General features: G+C 37.1%; 1 protein-coding gene and 1 long non-coding RNA gene across 2 annotated transcripts; one reads left to right on the plus strand and one right to left on the minus strand.

Moving 5' to 3' along the window:
• The first annotated feature begins 1098 nt into the window (after positions 1-1098).
• Positions 1099-2200, plus strand: LOC127813504 (uncharacterized). The gene has a single exon (XM_052354504.1). It carries the CDS (start codon positions 1320-1322, stop codon positions 2061-2063), a length of 744 nt encoding a protein of 247 aa, XP_052210464.1. The 5' UTR covers positions 1099-1319; the 3' UTR covers positions 2064-2200.
• Positions 2201-9729: 7529 nt separating this feature from the next.
• LOC127813505 (uncharacterized) lies at positions 9730-15296 on the minus strand. Its single transcript, XR_008026109.1, has 4 exons — positions 15085-15296; positions 14175-14613; positions 12100-12265; positions 9730-10006 (listed from the first exon to the last, which is right to left on the minus strand). It is a non-coding gene; the product is annotated as an uncharacterized LOC127813505 (long non-coding RNA).
• Between the last annotated feature and the right edge of the window lie 2102 nt (positions 15297-17398).

Genomic DNA, 17398 nt, shown 5'->3' on the forward strand with positions numbered 1-17398 from the left:
TTTGAATATTAGAGTTATCTTGTTTTCTTCGTTGCATGGAATCCCCATATTTGAGGAAATGTTTCGATGATAAGAACGCCCTCGATAGACAATGATGCCCCCTATGGAGCCTTGCTTTGGGGCTGCGACTTGAGTGTGACAACCATGGCCGTGGTGTCTATACCGGAGGAAAGGGCCTTGGTGGGCCTACAACCCCTATACTAAAGCCGTGGGGTTGTCTTCCGCCAGAGGTCTCCTGCAGAGAGGTTTCCTATAGTCGTGAGGGTGCCACCTGCAGCCCTACCAAGTAACTCTCGCAGTTGCTTGGGTTGCAAGAGTGTCACTCGTGGGGGTGCCATTTGCGACCACTTTGGCTAGGCTTTTGCGTCCTTCTGCTGCTGTTGGGTTAGCCCAATTGATTTGAATCGACCCATTTATTAATTTTTATTTGATACTTTTTAGAATGACCGTTTTTTCATAATTTTCGGTGTTCGTGTTCTCGATTAACCAAGAAAGATAAATCATAGATGTAAGGCTTCACCTCACTGCATAGGGCAATGATCGAACTCATGACTTACCGACTTAACACTGACATATCACTTGACTGACTGCTCGATCTATGTCTTGAAGACTTTCATACTTTTTAAACCATGTCCTACCAAGTGTTTGCTTGTTAAAATCTGTGACAAAATATATTCTTTTTCAATGTGGATTAGTGGAGGGTATGTTGGTAAATGTCAGAAATTATTGTATAAACCTAACCTACCAATACAAGGTAGACTGTCAATTAAAAATAAATTTTAATTTTATCTTCATCCGTTACTACATAGGTAGACAAATGCCGTGAACAGAGAAGGGAATAATTTCCGGAATGCAGGAGATTTTCTTCCCCACCTTTACTTTAATATATTACGAGAATGGGCCCAACATCTGACAAAGAGAAAGTGAAAAGTGGCGAATGGTGTCTGGTCGCTGAGCAACCCTTGACCCGAGTGAACAAATGGTTAGGATTTCTCGGCGCTGCTGGGTCCACTCCACTATGATCTACACAATGAAATCATAAACCTGCTAGTACTTGATTTATAGGTTTTGGGTAGCCTTTTTAATTTATTCACTTTTATTTTTGGGCTGGCTGGCGGGATTGAGAAAGCAGAAAACATAGTCCCACCGACGATAAGAGGAACACCTGCTCATTCTCCATGGCTGGCCTGGCTACTTTCCCTCTCTTTTATTACCCTTCAATATTCCTCCATCTCCAAAGCGGACCAGCAGCAGCAGAACAAATACTGTCTTCTCTTCTTCAGTCGTCGCAGAGCTATTATAATTAAAGAAATAATTTAATGGGCAATTGCCTATTTGGAGGCTTGGGAGATCATCATCAGCAGGTTAGTTATAGTAATAATAATAATAATGCAGTGATCAAAGTAGTGACATCCAGCGGCGGGATCATGGAATTCAATGGCCCGATGATCACGGTGGAGTGCATCACCGACGAGTTCCCGGGCCACGGCCTCTTCAGAAGCCACGATCTTTTTTGGAAGCCGTTGGATCAGCATGAAGTGCTAGTAGCAGGAGAATCCTACTACCTGCTCCCACTCCACAGCAACATGAAATTAGGCTTTGGGAGCGGCCAGAATCAGATGGCAGAGCAGGTGGGGCATGTAAGGTCCAACAGTGTGCCTAATTACAACTCATCATCAGTTGTTAATGGTAATAACAATGCTCCCCCCTACAGAATGTCATTTGAGGGTCAAGGCATGCTAAAGAGATCGCACACGGAGGTGTTCAACTACTCCTCAACCTCAACCTCAAGGGCAAGGTGCAGCAGCGGCCATGCAGCTGGTGGTGGTGGAGTTTGGAAGGTGAAGCTGGTGATCAGCCCCAGGCAGCTGCTGGAGATACTGTCGCAGGAGGCTCGAACCCAGGAGTTGATCGAGAGTGTGAGAACCGTTGCCAAATGCGGGAACGTTGGCGTTTCATCCTGGGGGTTTTCGGACCAGTGGAGCTTCTACAGCAGCAGCAGGAATAATAATAATAATAACAATGCTTCCTTCAAGAAATTAGACGGTCTACTGGAGATGTAGGAGTAGGATCTAGCTAGCTTAGCTAGGCCAGGCAACTATATTTCTCTTCTCCTCACTTTCACTTCACTTCTCCCTGCTACTACTGTCTTCTAGTATTGTATGTTAATCACTTTAATGCTATCTATTTGCTGCATCGCGACATCAATTTTTTTCCTACTGGTTGCTTTTTAATTTCTCACATTAATTCATTACAAGAAAAACAAAAATAAAAATCATGAAATATCCGTTCCCCAAAACCCATTTATTATAGAATTAATAACGTATAAGTAAAACACCATCACTATATATAATAATGAATACATACATTGGAAGGCATGCATATGATCACACTCTAATTAATTAATTAGGAACCTTGCTAAAGTAGAGCAAAATGTTGAGCAATGCACATACATCTATGTCAAAATTAAAAAAAGCATAACACACTAGCACATCTCAACCAGAGTGTCCTGATCTGTAGCCAAATTGGTAAAACCCATCTTGACGATGTGGTTCCTTTCCGAGTGAACCATGTATTAACGTTAATTAGCAGGAACGAATATTTCGCCTCTGGAGTGACAGCAGGCCTCAAGGCTAGTTGGAGCAAGCACAAACCCTAATTTGGCAAGGCTGCGTGATCCATCCAAACATCTCTGCGTCTCTGTTTCTGGTGTTGGCGAATTAATTCCATCAGCTCACTATGCATACAAAATGTTTAACCTCAACTGTAGCTGACCAGCCTATCTGGCTTAGGTGAGTCCTTTACTTAGTATCTTGGAGCGGGCAGAGACTCTGTGTGTCTTCATAGTCAAACGATAGATAGCCCCTGAGCAGGTTATGAGTTGACGGAATTGGATTTGAGTGTTTTGTATCAGTGAGCATCTTGGGGCTGGCTGCACTACAATGAACTTTAATGATCAAAGCTGGTACATTCCTTGGATCCGAGCTTTTACTTGTGTACATGTTGTCGTAAGGTGTGACCCTGTCACCACCTATCTTTTCTTGCTAGTGTCTTCCCAAACAGTTTTTCTGTGTTCAAGTATGTTGTTCTATTTAGTAACTTGGAGCAGGTAGAACCCCCCATGTGTCTTCATAGTAAAACAGTAGATGACTCCTGTATATGTTACATTGACGAATTTGGCCCTGGGTGTTTTTGTTCCAGTAACGATCTTGGGGTTGGCTGCACCATAGTGAACCTTGGAGATTACAACTGGTTTCATTCCTTTGGTCCTAGTTTTTTACTGGATACATACTGTCATTTTTCGATAGCTCTATCCTTGACCTCCTTGTTCTGCGTGCTTGATCTAGAAGATTTTTTCGCTGGGTTTGTAGATCTATTATTGCCCATCTCATCTCTAGTCTTTCACATGCTCAGATGATGTGATTAGAGCAGTATTTCTCTTCAGAAGTTTTTTAGATAGGTTTAGTTATGTTTTGTTGTTTAGTATTTTATTTCATGATTTTGTTGGTCCTGCCTCAATTTTGTTGGGATCCTAGGGTAGTGTTAGATTCTTTTCTTGATGTCGTTGTGCACTAGGGTATGTCCTGATTTTGTTTGTATAGACGCTTTTGTGTTTTTTTTTCTGTTAATACATCTTACTTACAGAAAAAAATAATAATAAATAACTGTAACACTTTAATTAATTAGCTAGGCGATGCCATTATAATATCCATGTCACATGTCATGTGGGCTGGACGGCTCAGGTCACTTACTTTGCCGCATAGGCTCGCCCCTTCACCTGGTTGCTTGAAAATTGCAGCCACAAGCATTGCTTCAGTTTACCAAACGTCTCGTCAGCTTAACAATTCCCACCCTCGACTAACTATGAAGCCTCGCCTTGCTCCACTCAATAGGGGAACTTCACCTTGGTCATACAAATTATGCCCACAAGCGAATCAAAGCTAGGATTGGTCTCAACCAAGACCAACATTCTCCCACGTGAACTTGCCCCAATTGATTAAGCCTGCAGATTGACATCCCTAACCAACTGAGACCACTGATTAATTACATCCCTAAGAGCTTGGGACAACTATGATTACATCCATAATGTACTGGGGCCACACCAACTACGTGTGAAATACACCACAGTTGGGACCTCCTAGAAGAAAAGGTTATCAACTCCTACAAATACAGTAGAAGGCAGACTTGCAAGGGAAGGGATGATCACCTTCTTCAACTTCATCTTCTCCAACTTACTGGTGTCACTCAATGCCCTTGTTTACATGTATCTAGGGCCGGTTTACTTGTAGAGAGTGTTTTCTATTTTCCATTTCTAATTTTCGTCTGTGTTGTCATGTTTCCAACAACAATAACAATAACACATCCATCATTTATCCCACTATGTGTGGTTGACTACATGAATTCTAAACTTTCATGTATTTCTGTCTTTTATCATATTTTCATTTAGATCTATACACTTCATATCAAACTTTCATGTCTCTCTCAAAGTTTTCTTGGGTTTGTCTCTACCTCTTTTTTTGACTAATTGTTCTATTTTATCAACTCTCCTCACATGAGCGTCTCTTAGTCTTCTTCTCACATGACCAAACCATTTTAGTCTAGTCTCTCTCATCTTCTCCTCGATTGGCACTACTCATACCTTATTACGAATAACCTCATTTATAATTTTATCTTTTTTTGTATGACCGCACATCCATCTTAGCATCCTCATCTTCGTTACGCTCGTCTTTTGCTCATGCTGGTATCTGACTGTCCAACATTCTGAGCCATACAACAAAACTGGTCTTATATCTGTCCTATAAAATTTTTCTTTCAGTTTTAATGAAATTTTACCATCACATAACACCCCCGATGCATTTTTCCATTTTAGCCAACCTGCCTTAATTCTATGCGTGACATCCTCGTGAATTTATCTATCTTTTTGAATCATTGATCCCAAATATCGAAAATTGTCTTTTCTTTGTATGATTTGGTTTTCCAATTTTATTATAACATTTTCCACTCTTGCATTCTTACTAAATTTACATTTCATATATTATGTTTTCCTTCTACTTAATTTAAATCCCTTAGATTCTAAATTGTTTCATCCACCAACATTATGTCATCTGCAAATAGCATACACCATGGCGCCTCTATCTGAATGTGTTTAGTGAGTTCATCCATTACTAAAGCAAATAAGTATGGACTTAGTGCATAATCTTAGTGCAATCCTATTGTAATTTTAAACGGTTCAGTATCCCCTATGCATGTTATGACCATTGTCTTTGTACCGTGATACATGTCCTTAAGAGTTTGTATATAGGCTATTCGAACTCCTTTCTTCTCTAAAACCCTCCATAATACTTCTCTAGGAATTATCATAGACCTTTTATAGATCTATAAACACCATATGTAGGTCTTTTTTATGATCCCGATACCTTTCCATTAAGCACCTCAGTAGGTATATAGCTTCCATTGTTGACCTACCAAGCATGAAACCAAACTGATTTTTCAAAACGTCTATTTCTTTTCTGAGCCTCTACTCTATTACTCTCTCTCAAAATTTAATGGTATGGTTTATTAACTTAATTCCTCTATAATTTTCATAGTTTTGAACATCTCCTTTATTCTTGTATATAGAAATCAAAGTACTCTTCCTCCACTCATCTGACATCTTTTTTTATTTAAAGATCGCGTTAAATAATTTCATTAGCCAAGAGATACCCTCTTTTTTCTTTCTCTTGCTTTAGCTAATTTATATATATCATTTTCTCCATCTTTTGTATCAAGTCGTTTACATAGATTCTCATATGATTTTGACCTTGTTTCACTAACCGCTCTTTTTACTACCTTTTTCGCTTCTTTATAATTTTTTAGGTTCGCTTCATTGCTCCACTGATATACAACCTTATAACAAGTTTTCTTATTTCTAATTTTCAATTGTACCTCTTCATTCCACCACCAAGATTCCTTAAGGTTTGAAGCTCTACCATTTATCTCTAAGGACTACCTTTGTCGTATTTCTCAGACAGTAGCTATTTCTCTCCACATTTGGTTTGTCTGTCATTCTCCATTCCATTCCCCTCTATCCCTTAATTTTTCTTTGAAGATTAATTGTTTCTCCCCTTTTAAATCCCACAACCTAATTCTTAGATTTTGTTTTATGTGATTTTTTTCTCTTCCAATTTCTTACTTGGACGTCAAGTACCAAAAGTCTATGTTGAGTAGTCAAACACTCCCCCGGTATCACCCTACAATCCCTACAACATAACCGATCCTCTTGTCTCATGAAGAAGTAATTTATTTAGGTGCTTGACGTGACATTTTTATATGTGATTAAGTGTTCTTTCCGTTTTTTGAACCTAGTATTAGTTATCATGAGCCCATATGCCAGAGCAAAATTTAGAACAGACTTACCCTCATTATTAATTTCCCCAAATCCATACCCTCCATGTACCTCTCTATAGCTATTTTCGTCTCTACCCACATGACCATTTAAGTTACCTCCTATAATCACTTTTTCTCTTCTTGATATCATTTGTATGAGTTTCTCTAGGTCCTCCCAAAATTTTGTTTTTATCTCCTCACCTAACCCCACTTGTGGTGCACATGTACTAAAGATATTCATAGTCATTCTTCCTAAACCAACATTCACCATAATAATTCTATCCTCTATTCTTTACATCCACTATTCTTTGTTTTCATGTTTCCATTTCTACAAAAAAATTCGAGAAGAATGAAAAAATCATTCATATCTATTAAATATGGAACCCGTTTTGGATTTTAGAAAACAAGAATGTGTTCAAAATCATGCAAAAGAGAAGATGTAGAGATCGAAGGCAAGGGGAGAGGTGAATGGTCAGGGTGGCTTGATGAAAAAATGAGTTGTCGCTGTCACGTCGCAGTGGCAGAGGGAGGTGCGTGTCATGAACCTAGGGTTCATAATAGGGTTGGATTGGCAATCGAAATGATCCGATTGAATAGGACTGAAACATAATGATTCAAGAGGGAAATGGGGGAGAAATTAGAGAGAATTGAGGGAGAGCAGTAGAGAGAAATGAGAGGGAGATTTGAGAGAATTCTTAAAGAGAGAATGAGAGTTTCATTAATCAATTCCAGTATATCCCCTTCCTACAGTTGAGGCAATATATATATAGCCTCACTTAGCTACCAAACAAAGCTCTCTAACCACCTAAGCTACAAGACAAAAAATGAAAATAACATAATAACAACACCCATATGCTGTAACTGAATTACAAAAATACCCTCTAATTGTAATTGTAACTCAATTACAGCTTTGCTCCTATAATACCCAAGGTCGTGACAGTACAGTAGTGCTAGTCGAGGGATGAAGACAACAAGAGGAGATGAAGAGGACGGTGAAGAAGAGGACTCTAATGGTGCTCGTCGTCGCAGTGGCATAGGGCATTGTCGTAGTGGCAGGGATGAAGACGACAAGAGAAGAAACTGGTCATACTTGCCGTCGCAGTGGTAGAGGGCGGTGGCGAAGAGGAGAGTGGTGAGTGGGTGGGTGGATGCGAATGAAACACTAGGAAAAAGAGAAGCAAACGGGAAAAAATTGTTGTTGATAGGATTTGAAGTGGGGTTCAAATTTAAAAAAAAAAGAGCATGTTTGTCTTAGAGGAGATGTCAATGTGCAACTCATGGCAGCAACAGATCTCCGATTTTGAAGAGGAGATGTCGATGGAGGAAGAGGAGAGGATGACATAGGCTAAGCACGGTGATGAATGGTGAAGATGAAGACAAGAGCAGTAGCAGCAACAGTGGGTGACTCTCGGCTCTACGACGGTGGACATGAAGAAGACAAACTGGAAGAGAAGCTGAGGAAGAAAACTGCAAGAAGAAGAGTGTGGATAAAATCGAGAGATGAAAGTAGGAACACAGGTTCGATGTTTCAACCAATCCAACTTGGAAAAATTTTGGAAAACAATGGCAAATTTAACAAAGGAAACATCAGAAAATATCTGTGTAAGTATGGAAAACAGAAAACCTGATTTTTGTTTTCTAATTTAGGGAAAAAAATCCATTTGAACACAGTTTCTAATTTTCTATTCATGTGGAAAATTTTTCTGGAAAACTGGAGTAGTTTTTTTGTAAGTGAACAGCCCCTTAGCTTTTCATTCTGCACTTTGGGTGTCTTGATCCAACTGGAAGACCCTATCACCACCAGAGGCAGATCAAGAAATTGGCAGCATCGCCACTAATAGGCCATATAAACTTATTGGTGTGATTTTCTAAAGCAATCACTAGAGTTTATTTTTTCCCTCTCTTGCTTGTTAAAAATGAGAAGTCTGTCACAACACTGTTCATTTACTTCATTTCACTTCACCATTAAAAGCTTGTCCATCATATATATATATATATAAACATATATTTATGTATGTATGTATGTATTGCACTTCTTGTCTTGTTTCCCCATGTCATGTTTTGCACGTAATGCAACTGCAAGCTTCTAATTAATGTAAAGGATGCGACAATATTCTAGTTACAAGTAAACCACATTATTGAGCCGAAAAAGCTGGTTCAGTGTAACCTCCATTTAGTTATTCTTTGAATAGTTACTTTCACCAACTCCCACTAACCCAATTTAATGGGCCTTATATTTGAACCACAGAATCAGTTCTAATCAAGCCCTTAATGTGCTGATTTTGCTTCTGTAAATATATATATACATATATATGTACACTTTCGTATCCAACTATGGACTGAACATTGGCCATTAAATCATCAATCACGTTTGGACCATACTTTTAAGCCCCAATTGACTCCATGTGCACGTGCACTTGGGTATAAATATATATTCCCTTATATATCCTCTATTTTTGGACCCCTTCCAGTTGGTCCCAAGACTAACTACAATGCAAATAACAATTCTATAACAAGTCCAAGTATGAATAGTAGTCTAAAATTTAATTAAATTATGCCCTTAATTAGTTGTTTTGTATGGCAAGGAAGGCAGAGTAGTATGGTGATGAACTGATGATGATCAAGTGATGAAGTACACAAAAGGCGAATTCCAGTGAAGAGGTTTATATTTTCCACAAAATTCCACTATTCATTATTGACCCAAAATATTGGGCAATATATAGGACACTGGCCAGCCACAGAAACGTGCTGGTCAGTCACACGGTGCTCAAATGTGTACAGTAAAGGGTTTTCCCTTTTGTACATGCCATAACTTTTGTCTTAGGAGTCAGTTGTAATGACACTATCAATAAAGTGACATTTTTGCTGCAATCTTTTACTGGATTGCTTTTGCTACCTAGACCTTTTAAATTATTAGTGTGTGTGTGTGTATATTACATTCCACATTTAAAATGAATTTAATAGTAAAGCATGTAGTGGCTGAAACTCAAATATCAACGTCCTGCCCCTGCAGGTTATTCATACTAGATGAACAAGTTGTTCATCTGCACTTTATTTCCTTGTCAAGCAATCTAGAGTATTGGTTACATGCCATTCACTCATGGAATTCAAATAATGAAAATAATTGAATAACTAATCATAACCAGCAATCTATACCATGATAACAAATCTAGATAGTATTGGCTATGCATTACATGTCAATTATTGGCTCCATTTACAAACCACAAAGTAATATTTAACCAGCAATGAAAATAAGTATATAATCTAGCAATAAATGACTTAATTATATTAGCCCTGCTAATAAGAAAGCTCTGCAGAGCAAAATACCCTTCTATGCAAATCAACAAATGCAGCTACTATGTAACAGGAGAAAAAAACTTGATAACAGCCAAAAGCAATGAAGAAAAGCGATGAGTTACAAATGAGAGAATCACATGTATAGCTTATCAAGGCTATCCTAATACGCCTTTGAAAGCAATTCAAAGATCAGACAATAAAGTAGATGGAGGATGAATTACAAATTGAACATATAAATTGGGGTGATCGCCCACCACCCAGAGGGAGTGATTAATTTCCCATCACTCACAGGGCACATACCAGAAGGTGGGAGTATTCCTAAACATCTTTTTAAGCCAAGCTCCTGCAAAATTGATGTATACATTCAGAAATTAATTTTACTGCAAATGTTTATAAAATGTTGATTTATGCATAAAGCATATAAATGCAATGACTAATAGACTATTCTTTTTTATGCTTGGGTCTGTTTGTGTGTGTGTTCAAAAGTTCTTTAGAAAGATTTTTACATAGTTCACTAATTTATGAAATTTTCAAAAAAAATTAATTTTTAGAGATAGCAAACAAAGGAATGGAAAAAATATTTCAGCGGAGAGCTTAATTTGATTGATAATACAACTTTAATAAATGAGACTTTAATTTGATTGATAATCCCTTGGCCTGGTCTTTCGCCTATCTTTGTTTATTTTCCTTTTCTTCTCTTTCTTTTCATTTTCTTTATTTTTATTCCATTTCTGGTTCTTATACAAATCAAGAACCAAACAAAATGAGAGGTCAACCTAGATTAATATTCATGAGCATCTCTAAAGTGTAGAATATATATATATATATATTTCAAACATTCAAATTACATATTTTCACACTTTATTATAGAAACTTCTTCTGGAATTGAAATCTAGAATGCAGTTTTCCTTGATTTTCATTTTTATTTTCAGAATCATTTGTTTAGGTTTTCAGGTTTTTGTTCAAAACATTCAACTATAATTTAGTGGTGTCTCTAGAAAACAGACAGAGCCTAAGTGAAAAATAGTGAATTACATAGCAGAAGAAACCACAACTATTAAATATGCATCACAAGTAATTGAATGATAGGCTGCAGAGAAATATGGAATAAGCCATTATGCCACCACTACTTATATATGTGTCAGACTTTGTGGCATAATCCCGATTAAGACTTGGACCTTCTTTTCAGCCTCTCAACCCACTAAACATTAACCAAACTAAGTGACTCAGACCACTAATCAATTAGCCAACATGTAAACCAAATTATTGTATACTATCCCCTGAAAACAAAAAATCATTAAACTCATTCAACACGAATGGAATATGCTGGTCTGGGGGGGAGCCTTAAATTCATTCAATTATGTTTTAAATTCATTCAATCTCCCCCACCATCTGTCTTTCTCCTCATGCTCTCTAGATCAATATAAAGAAACACAAAAATATCTACTTCTAAAAATTCTTATCTGCATAACAAGGTGTACAAACAAAAATTCAAAGCCTATGCTTGGAACTAGGATTTGTGGAAGGAAAAGAAAAAAAAAAAAGTTCTTAAATGCTTGTACATGAATAATATCATGATGTACAAAAGAGTAAAGTAGCGCCTCACCCTCGCAAAGTGAGAAAGCTGCTTACAAATAGGATCCTCACTAAGCAGAAACCTCATGTACTAGGGACACTCTTTTCCATTTTTGACAAAAAAACTTAAAAGAGTTTTTGCAATTAAACTTCTGGCTGCTGGTTTATGCTTTTAAACTCTTGACATAATTCTCCACTCAACCCATAGAAATCATTAACCAAGTAGAATCTTAAAGTTGACATATTCTCTCCTACAACAAGCTGCAAGTTTTTCCCAACAGTTTACACTACTTTAGACGGAAATCTTCATCAATTTATCCAAGTCTGCAGTTTCCAAGCAGAACCCAGAATCAAAAGCTAAACTACCCCACTTCTAACAATCACAAATTAATTTCATTCATCACTTAGATCAGCAAAGAACATAGCACCCACTACTAAAAGACAAATTTTCGGAAATCAGCTGGAAAGGTCAAGTTCCTTACCATCACTTCTTCTTTGTTGTGATCTCATACCAGAGTGCTCTTCCCATTTTAGCATATCAAGCTATCCCCCATAGCAACATATAATTTTCTAAGTTGTCAATATTGATGCATTATCTTGCTCTTCACCATACTAGATTATGTGGTCCAATCATTATGACATGATAAGAATTAAAAGTCTTACACTGTAAATTAGAAACAAATTCAGTGGGGTGGCATGCTCAGGTGTCCTTAGTGGGAATATTCTGGTTTAGAGGGGGGGGGGGGGGGTAATATGATGGTAGGTACCCAACCAAATTAGGCATTTGGCATATTGTTCCCCCAACAAACAGATAGCAGTTATCTCATGCATAAAAGGAACGAACCAAGATCTGCTTCTCACCCTATAAATGTCAAAGCAAAATTGAACTTCAAACAGAAGACCACATGAAGGCCAGAAAGAATGGCGCTATGCAGAACAACACCTCTCAACCTTGGCAATTTAGCTGCTAGGTGCAGTGTTGGTCCACTTCCAACCCCAATAGAGAATTAAGTCTTCCTGGCTAATCCTGTATTCAACAAATTACAAAATAGAGCCGTGTAAACCTTAGTTAGTTAAACTTAAACCTTGGTAAGGCAATGGTTTAAACCTAAAGAAATTATAAAGTGGAAGAAGAGTGCTCTTCAAGAAATTATAAATTGGTAGCGGATCAGAAACATTTCTAGCAGAGAAATTATAAAATTCTCTCCTCTCCCTTCATGACAACAGAAAAACCAAAAAAAAAAAAGCATCTTTACAGAGAAAATTTTCAAAACATGTTCTGAAAAACAGTCATTTTAGATAAATCATTTTGATAGTAAATTTTAGAAACCTTAGTTATAGAAAATAGAAATAACATGAAGAAGGTTCGTTTAAAACTTTTCATGTAGAAGCAGGGGCATGGATAATGTAACAAAGATAGACATGGTAATAGAATCGGGGAGAATATGGCTTATACAAACAAAAAGCATATACATTTCAAAGAGTACCAGGGAAATACTGCACAAAATTTATCAAGGCCAACAGTAAACCAATTTCAGCACAAAAACTAGCCTTCTTCACTTTAAAGATAAAACATTCAGATAAAACTAAATCAAAGTTCATGTCCTACACAATGGTAAAGCCAAACAACTGTTAATTTAACAAAAATCTTAATTAAACAAATTGGGGAAGCTAAACTGAACCTCTTCAGCTACCTAAATTACTAAAGGAAGAACCATTTTTAGTCCAAAATAGAAAAATGGTTCACGAACATTGTTCGCGTATTCTTTCCCGCAAGTGAACGGAATCGTAACAAGTAATATAATGATGAATAAAATATCGTTCCCATGAGGATTAACTTTTGATCCCTACTTTAACCACTATTAACTTTAATAAGCCACACACAATAAAACAATTACTCACTGTAGGTATTATATTAATTAAAATTGAATGACTAACTAAAAACGCAAAACAACTCCTTGGATTTTTAAATGCAGAAATCTAATGCACTAGGGTTCATGAATTTACCGTAGTTCTTCAATTAATTTAATCTTTCAATGATCAGGTTTTATAATTCTTGCTTTGAGCTGAAAATCGATTATCCTAAGTTAATCAAAAGTCTCTCTCGATGGTCAATCGAATCTATGTTCACATATGAGATTAATTATCTCTAATTAATCTACAAATACACAAACATGAATTTATCCACAATAATAATCTAAATAAAATTTCACAAGGCATAATGGTATCTCTATTTGTTATCGAATCTTATGTCATTTATTACCAAGTGCTAATTTATATTGAATATCTCAAAAGCAATATAAATCACAAACACGTTCTAATGGTGGCCAAGTATCAAAACGGAATTAGTGCATAACAAACTATCAACTCGAAAGACAAGAATATGATAAAACCCGAATACTTTTAATTAAACTATCATTGAATTAGGTTTCATCAATCACTCTAGTCACAAGGTACTTAGCCTAACATAGTTTAAACCAATGAAAGAATAATAAAAAACGGAGTTCATGATGTTTAAGAGAAGAAATAATAGAAAAATACAACCAAAACTAAAGATCTTCAAGAAAATCTCCTTCTTCCTCGACTTGCCGTCTTCTCCCTCTCCAAAAAGCTCCTAAATCTTCTAAGAATCCTTCTTTATATAGTGTTTTTTAGGTTATCAAAGTCGTGCACCTTCAAGGAGTCCATCCCCACTTGATTTGGAATAAAACGAGCTTAAAACGACCTTTTCGCAGAGTTTTGAGCCTTACCATGACCTTATTACAGAATGCTTTCCGCGGTAAGGCCGTGAGCCACAGAATAATTTTCCAACCACGGCCTTATCGCAGAATGCTTTCCGCGATAAGGCCATGAGCCACAGAAAATTTCAACAGCCACTACCTTACCACGGTATGTTTTGCGTGATAACACCGTGAGCCACATAAAGGAATTCTTACCACGACCATACCACGCAATGCTTTGTGTGACAGCACCGTGAGCCGTTTCTCCTTGCTTTCCAACACTTCACCAATGACATCCTCCTTCCGATGCTTTATGACCTCCTCAACCTCAACCCTAAGTGGACCTTTGACCTTGCCTTTAATGCCCAATTTAGCTCCAAAAATGCGACAACATCATCACTTTTTTGCTCCAAATGTCTTCAACACATGCTTCACATCTACATGACCATATATAGAACCAAATCAAGTAGAAATCATGTTCATTGAATGTATAAATGCTAAGTTTATAGACTAAAATAAGTGTATAAAAGACACTTATCAAACATCCAAGTGGACTCAACCAAAATTCTGCAACAATCGCAACCCTTTATGTTCTTCCAGCCAGGATTTGAACATTGATTTGTTTAAGAGAATAGTGCAGAAGATGCCTGCATATCTACAAGAATAGTAGCATACATGGATCAAGAAACCAATAGAACAATGTTAAAGAGAGCCCGTTGAGGTGAATCTACATGCCAAAGCGTTGAACAAAACACAATCCATCAAATGAATCTCGCTAGAGACCAGAAAAAGGGAATGAAAAAGATACGCGCGTATCTCAAACTAAAGATTGATAGAAGAAGAGCATGCGTAGAACCTACTCACAAAATTTAGAGATTGAGAAACACAAAGAGCGAATGAGAATAAGCCCTAAAAACATAGCAGAATACAAAAAGAAAACCAGAAACAGAGAAGTAGAATCCGAATCAAACAGACTAACTATCCAAAGAACGGATGGAACAGCGAAACACTAAGATGGAATTGCAAAATTGAAGATCTTAAAATAAGCCTAATCATCATATAACCATAAAATTTTGGAATGTGAACAGCGGAACACTAGGATGGAACAACAGAGGTCTGATCGTACCATGGGATTGATGGTGTCGAGCGTAAGGGAGGCCATTGCTAATGAACTTGATCGATCACTTCTCTCCAATTGGATTTCAAGAAAAGAGGGAAAGGAGATGAAGCGAAAAGTAGAGGAAAAAGGTAAAAATGTCGCTGGCAAAATGAACTTGCTTTTCCCCGACAATTGAGAGAACCGATTAGCGGCAATTCTTAAATTCCCGCTAAAAAACCTTCCGACTTTTTTCGCGAGCCCTCTCGTTAATATGAAAAGTCACAAATCAAATTTAAACAGTAAATGTAACTTAATAAATAAAATCCTCGTAACATTTATTACATCTCATCAAAAGAGATGGTCATTATTGTTATTATCGAAATATAATAATTAAAATTTATTTATTATGAAAAAATTCAACGAGCAACCAAAAAAACTTGGTAAGCAACAAAGTATTCCTTGTGGGCTCTTGTGCAGAAGGAAGTCAAAAGAGAACCTTAATATGTTGCCTGGTAAGACGATGTTGGAAGATAGGCAAAGGCATTGACACCTTGACAAGAAAGGTTACATTGCCCCTAAGAATAATCGTAATAAAGAGATCAAGGCGTGGAATACCTACAAGTCTGAAAAGCCTCCAAGAAGAGGGGAATGACCCTTAAAATAAAGGGGTTGATGGGTATTTAAACTTGTCGGTTGGTGATAGAGACACATGACATCCACATGCGAAGGTGCAACGACTTTTCCCATGATGGTGTTGTAATGCCCTTCTTCCACTTACAGGTGTTACTCGTGAATAATTACCTGAATTGTCTACCTGCCTGAACTTTGGTGAAGAGTGAACCATATTTCAAAACGAAACGCCTTATGTGAGAACTAGGCTCGTCCTTCCCTTCTCTCAACCTTAGGATTCACTAGCAGAATTGAGTTTCAACCACACCGCAATTGGTTGAAAGAAAACTCATGAAGATGCCCAACCGCCATTTTCTTATTTGTATTTAATTCTTTTCCATCCAAGAATTTTACCGAGCTTCGAAAAATCACCATTTAAATTAATTAATTGCTTGATTATCAATTTAGGAGGAAAAATTCATAATTTTCAATTTTTCAAAATTTCGGCATTATTCTCCAAAATGCCCGAAAAATCCCTTTATTTTGAAATTTCCTTCGGGGCCCAAAATCCATTTAGAAATGCCCCAAATTTTTCAATTTTTCAGAAATTTTAGAAAAAATTGGCCAGCGGGTCCCAGGCGAGGCCCTATTGGGTGCTGGTCGCGCTGGCTGGCCGCTCGCCTAGGCGCGCCCGTCCTGCGGCCTTGCTGCTGCTGCTTGCTGCCCCTTGCTGCTTCTTCACTTCTTTTTTTTTTTTTTTCTTGGGCCTTTAAAACTCAAATTTTCCATAAATTAAAATAAATAAAAATACTTCTTATTCATTCAATTTTTGCCTTTATTTCTCCATAATTAAGGTTTAAACAATATTCTTGATGCTTCCACAACATACATCAAACACCCATTTTTTTTTCCAACAAAAATCATATGATTTTCTTCTTGGTGCTTCCCACAACACACACCAAAATGAGACTTTCATCCAACCTAGGCATCAACATGCCATAAGCCAAACACATAAGTTTTCATAAGCCATAATATACACTTGAATCTTCTTTCCATGCTTCCACATGCTATTCCACCATTTCCTTTACTTTATCATGCTTTCACAACCTACATGTGAGGGTAAAAACCTTATGAGCTATTAAGCTCAATAAAGGTGCAATGTCAAATAAATATGAACATAATAAGATTATATGATGCCAAATGCATGCAAATGTTTTCTTTGCCCTCACAACCCTCCAAGGTCAGAGGCATCGACCTACCATTTCAACCATGTTTCCAAACTAACCTATGGTCATAAGTCTCATGAACATAAAAGAATATGCCAAATGCAACATATACACTTATGAAACATACTTACAACACATTGCAAGGCCACCCTCCCATGGGCCATCCCTTACCTCTTTTCTTCTCTCTAAATCTTTAAATCTACTTCTCAAGAGAACTCCAACCATCTTCTTCTCCCATCTAAGATGACATTCAAACAAAAACTCACTCACTTTGCATACAAGAACACTAATTAAAGAGAAAGAAGAAAATATAACTTACTTTTATTCCTTTCTCTTCTTCTTCTTCTTCCTCATTTCCTCTCATCTCTTATTTCTTTCATTCTTTCTACAAATGGCCAAAAGGGAAACAAGTTTTCCACACTTGCCATTTTATACTAGGCCTCCATATTTCAAGAATGAATCTAGGCCTTTGGATCTTTATGGATTTGAGAGAACAAATCCTAGCC

This window comes from Diospyros lotus, chromosome 11 (assembly GCF_014633365.1).
Source record: "Diospyros lotus cultivar Yz01 chromosome 11, ASM1463336v1, whole genome shotgun sequence".
NCBI lineage: Eukaryota > Viridiplantae > Streptophyta > Magnoliopsida > Ericales > Ebenaceae > Diospyros > Diospyros lotus.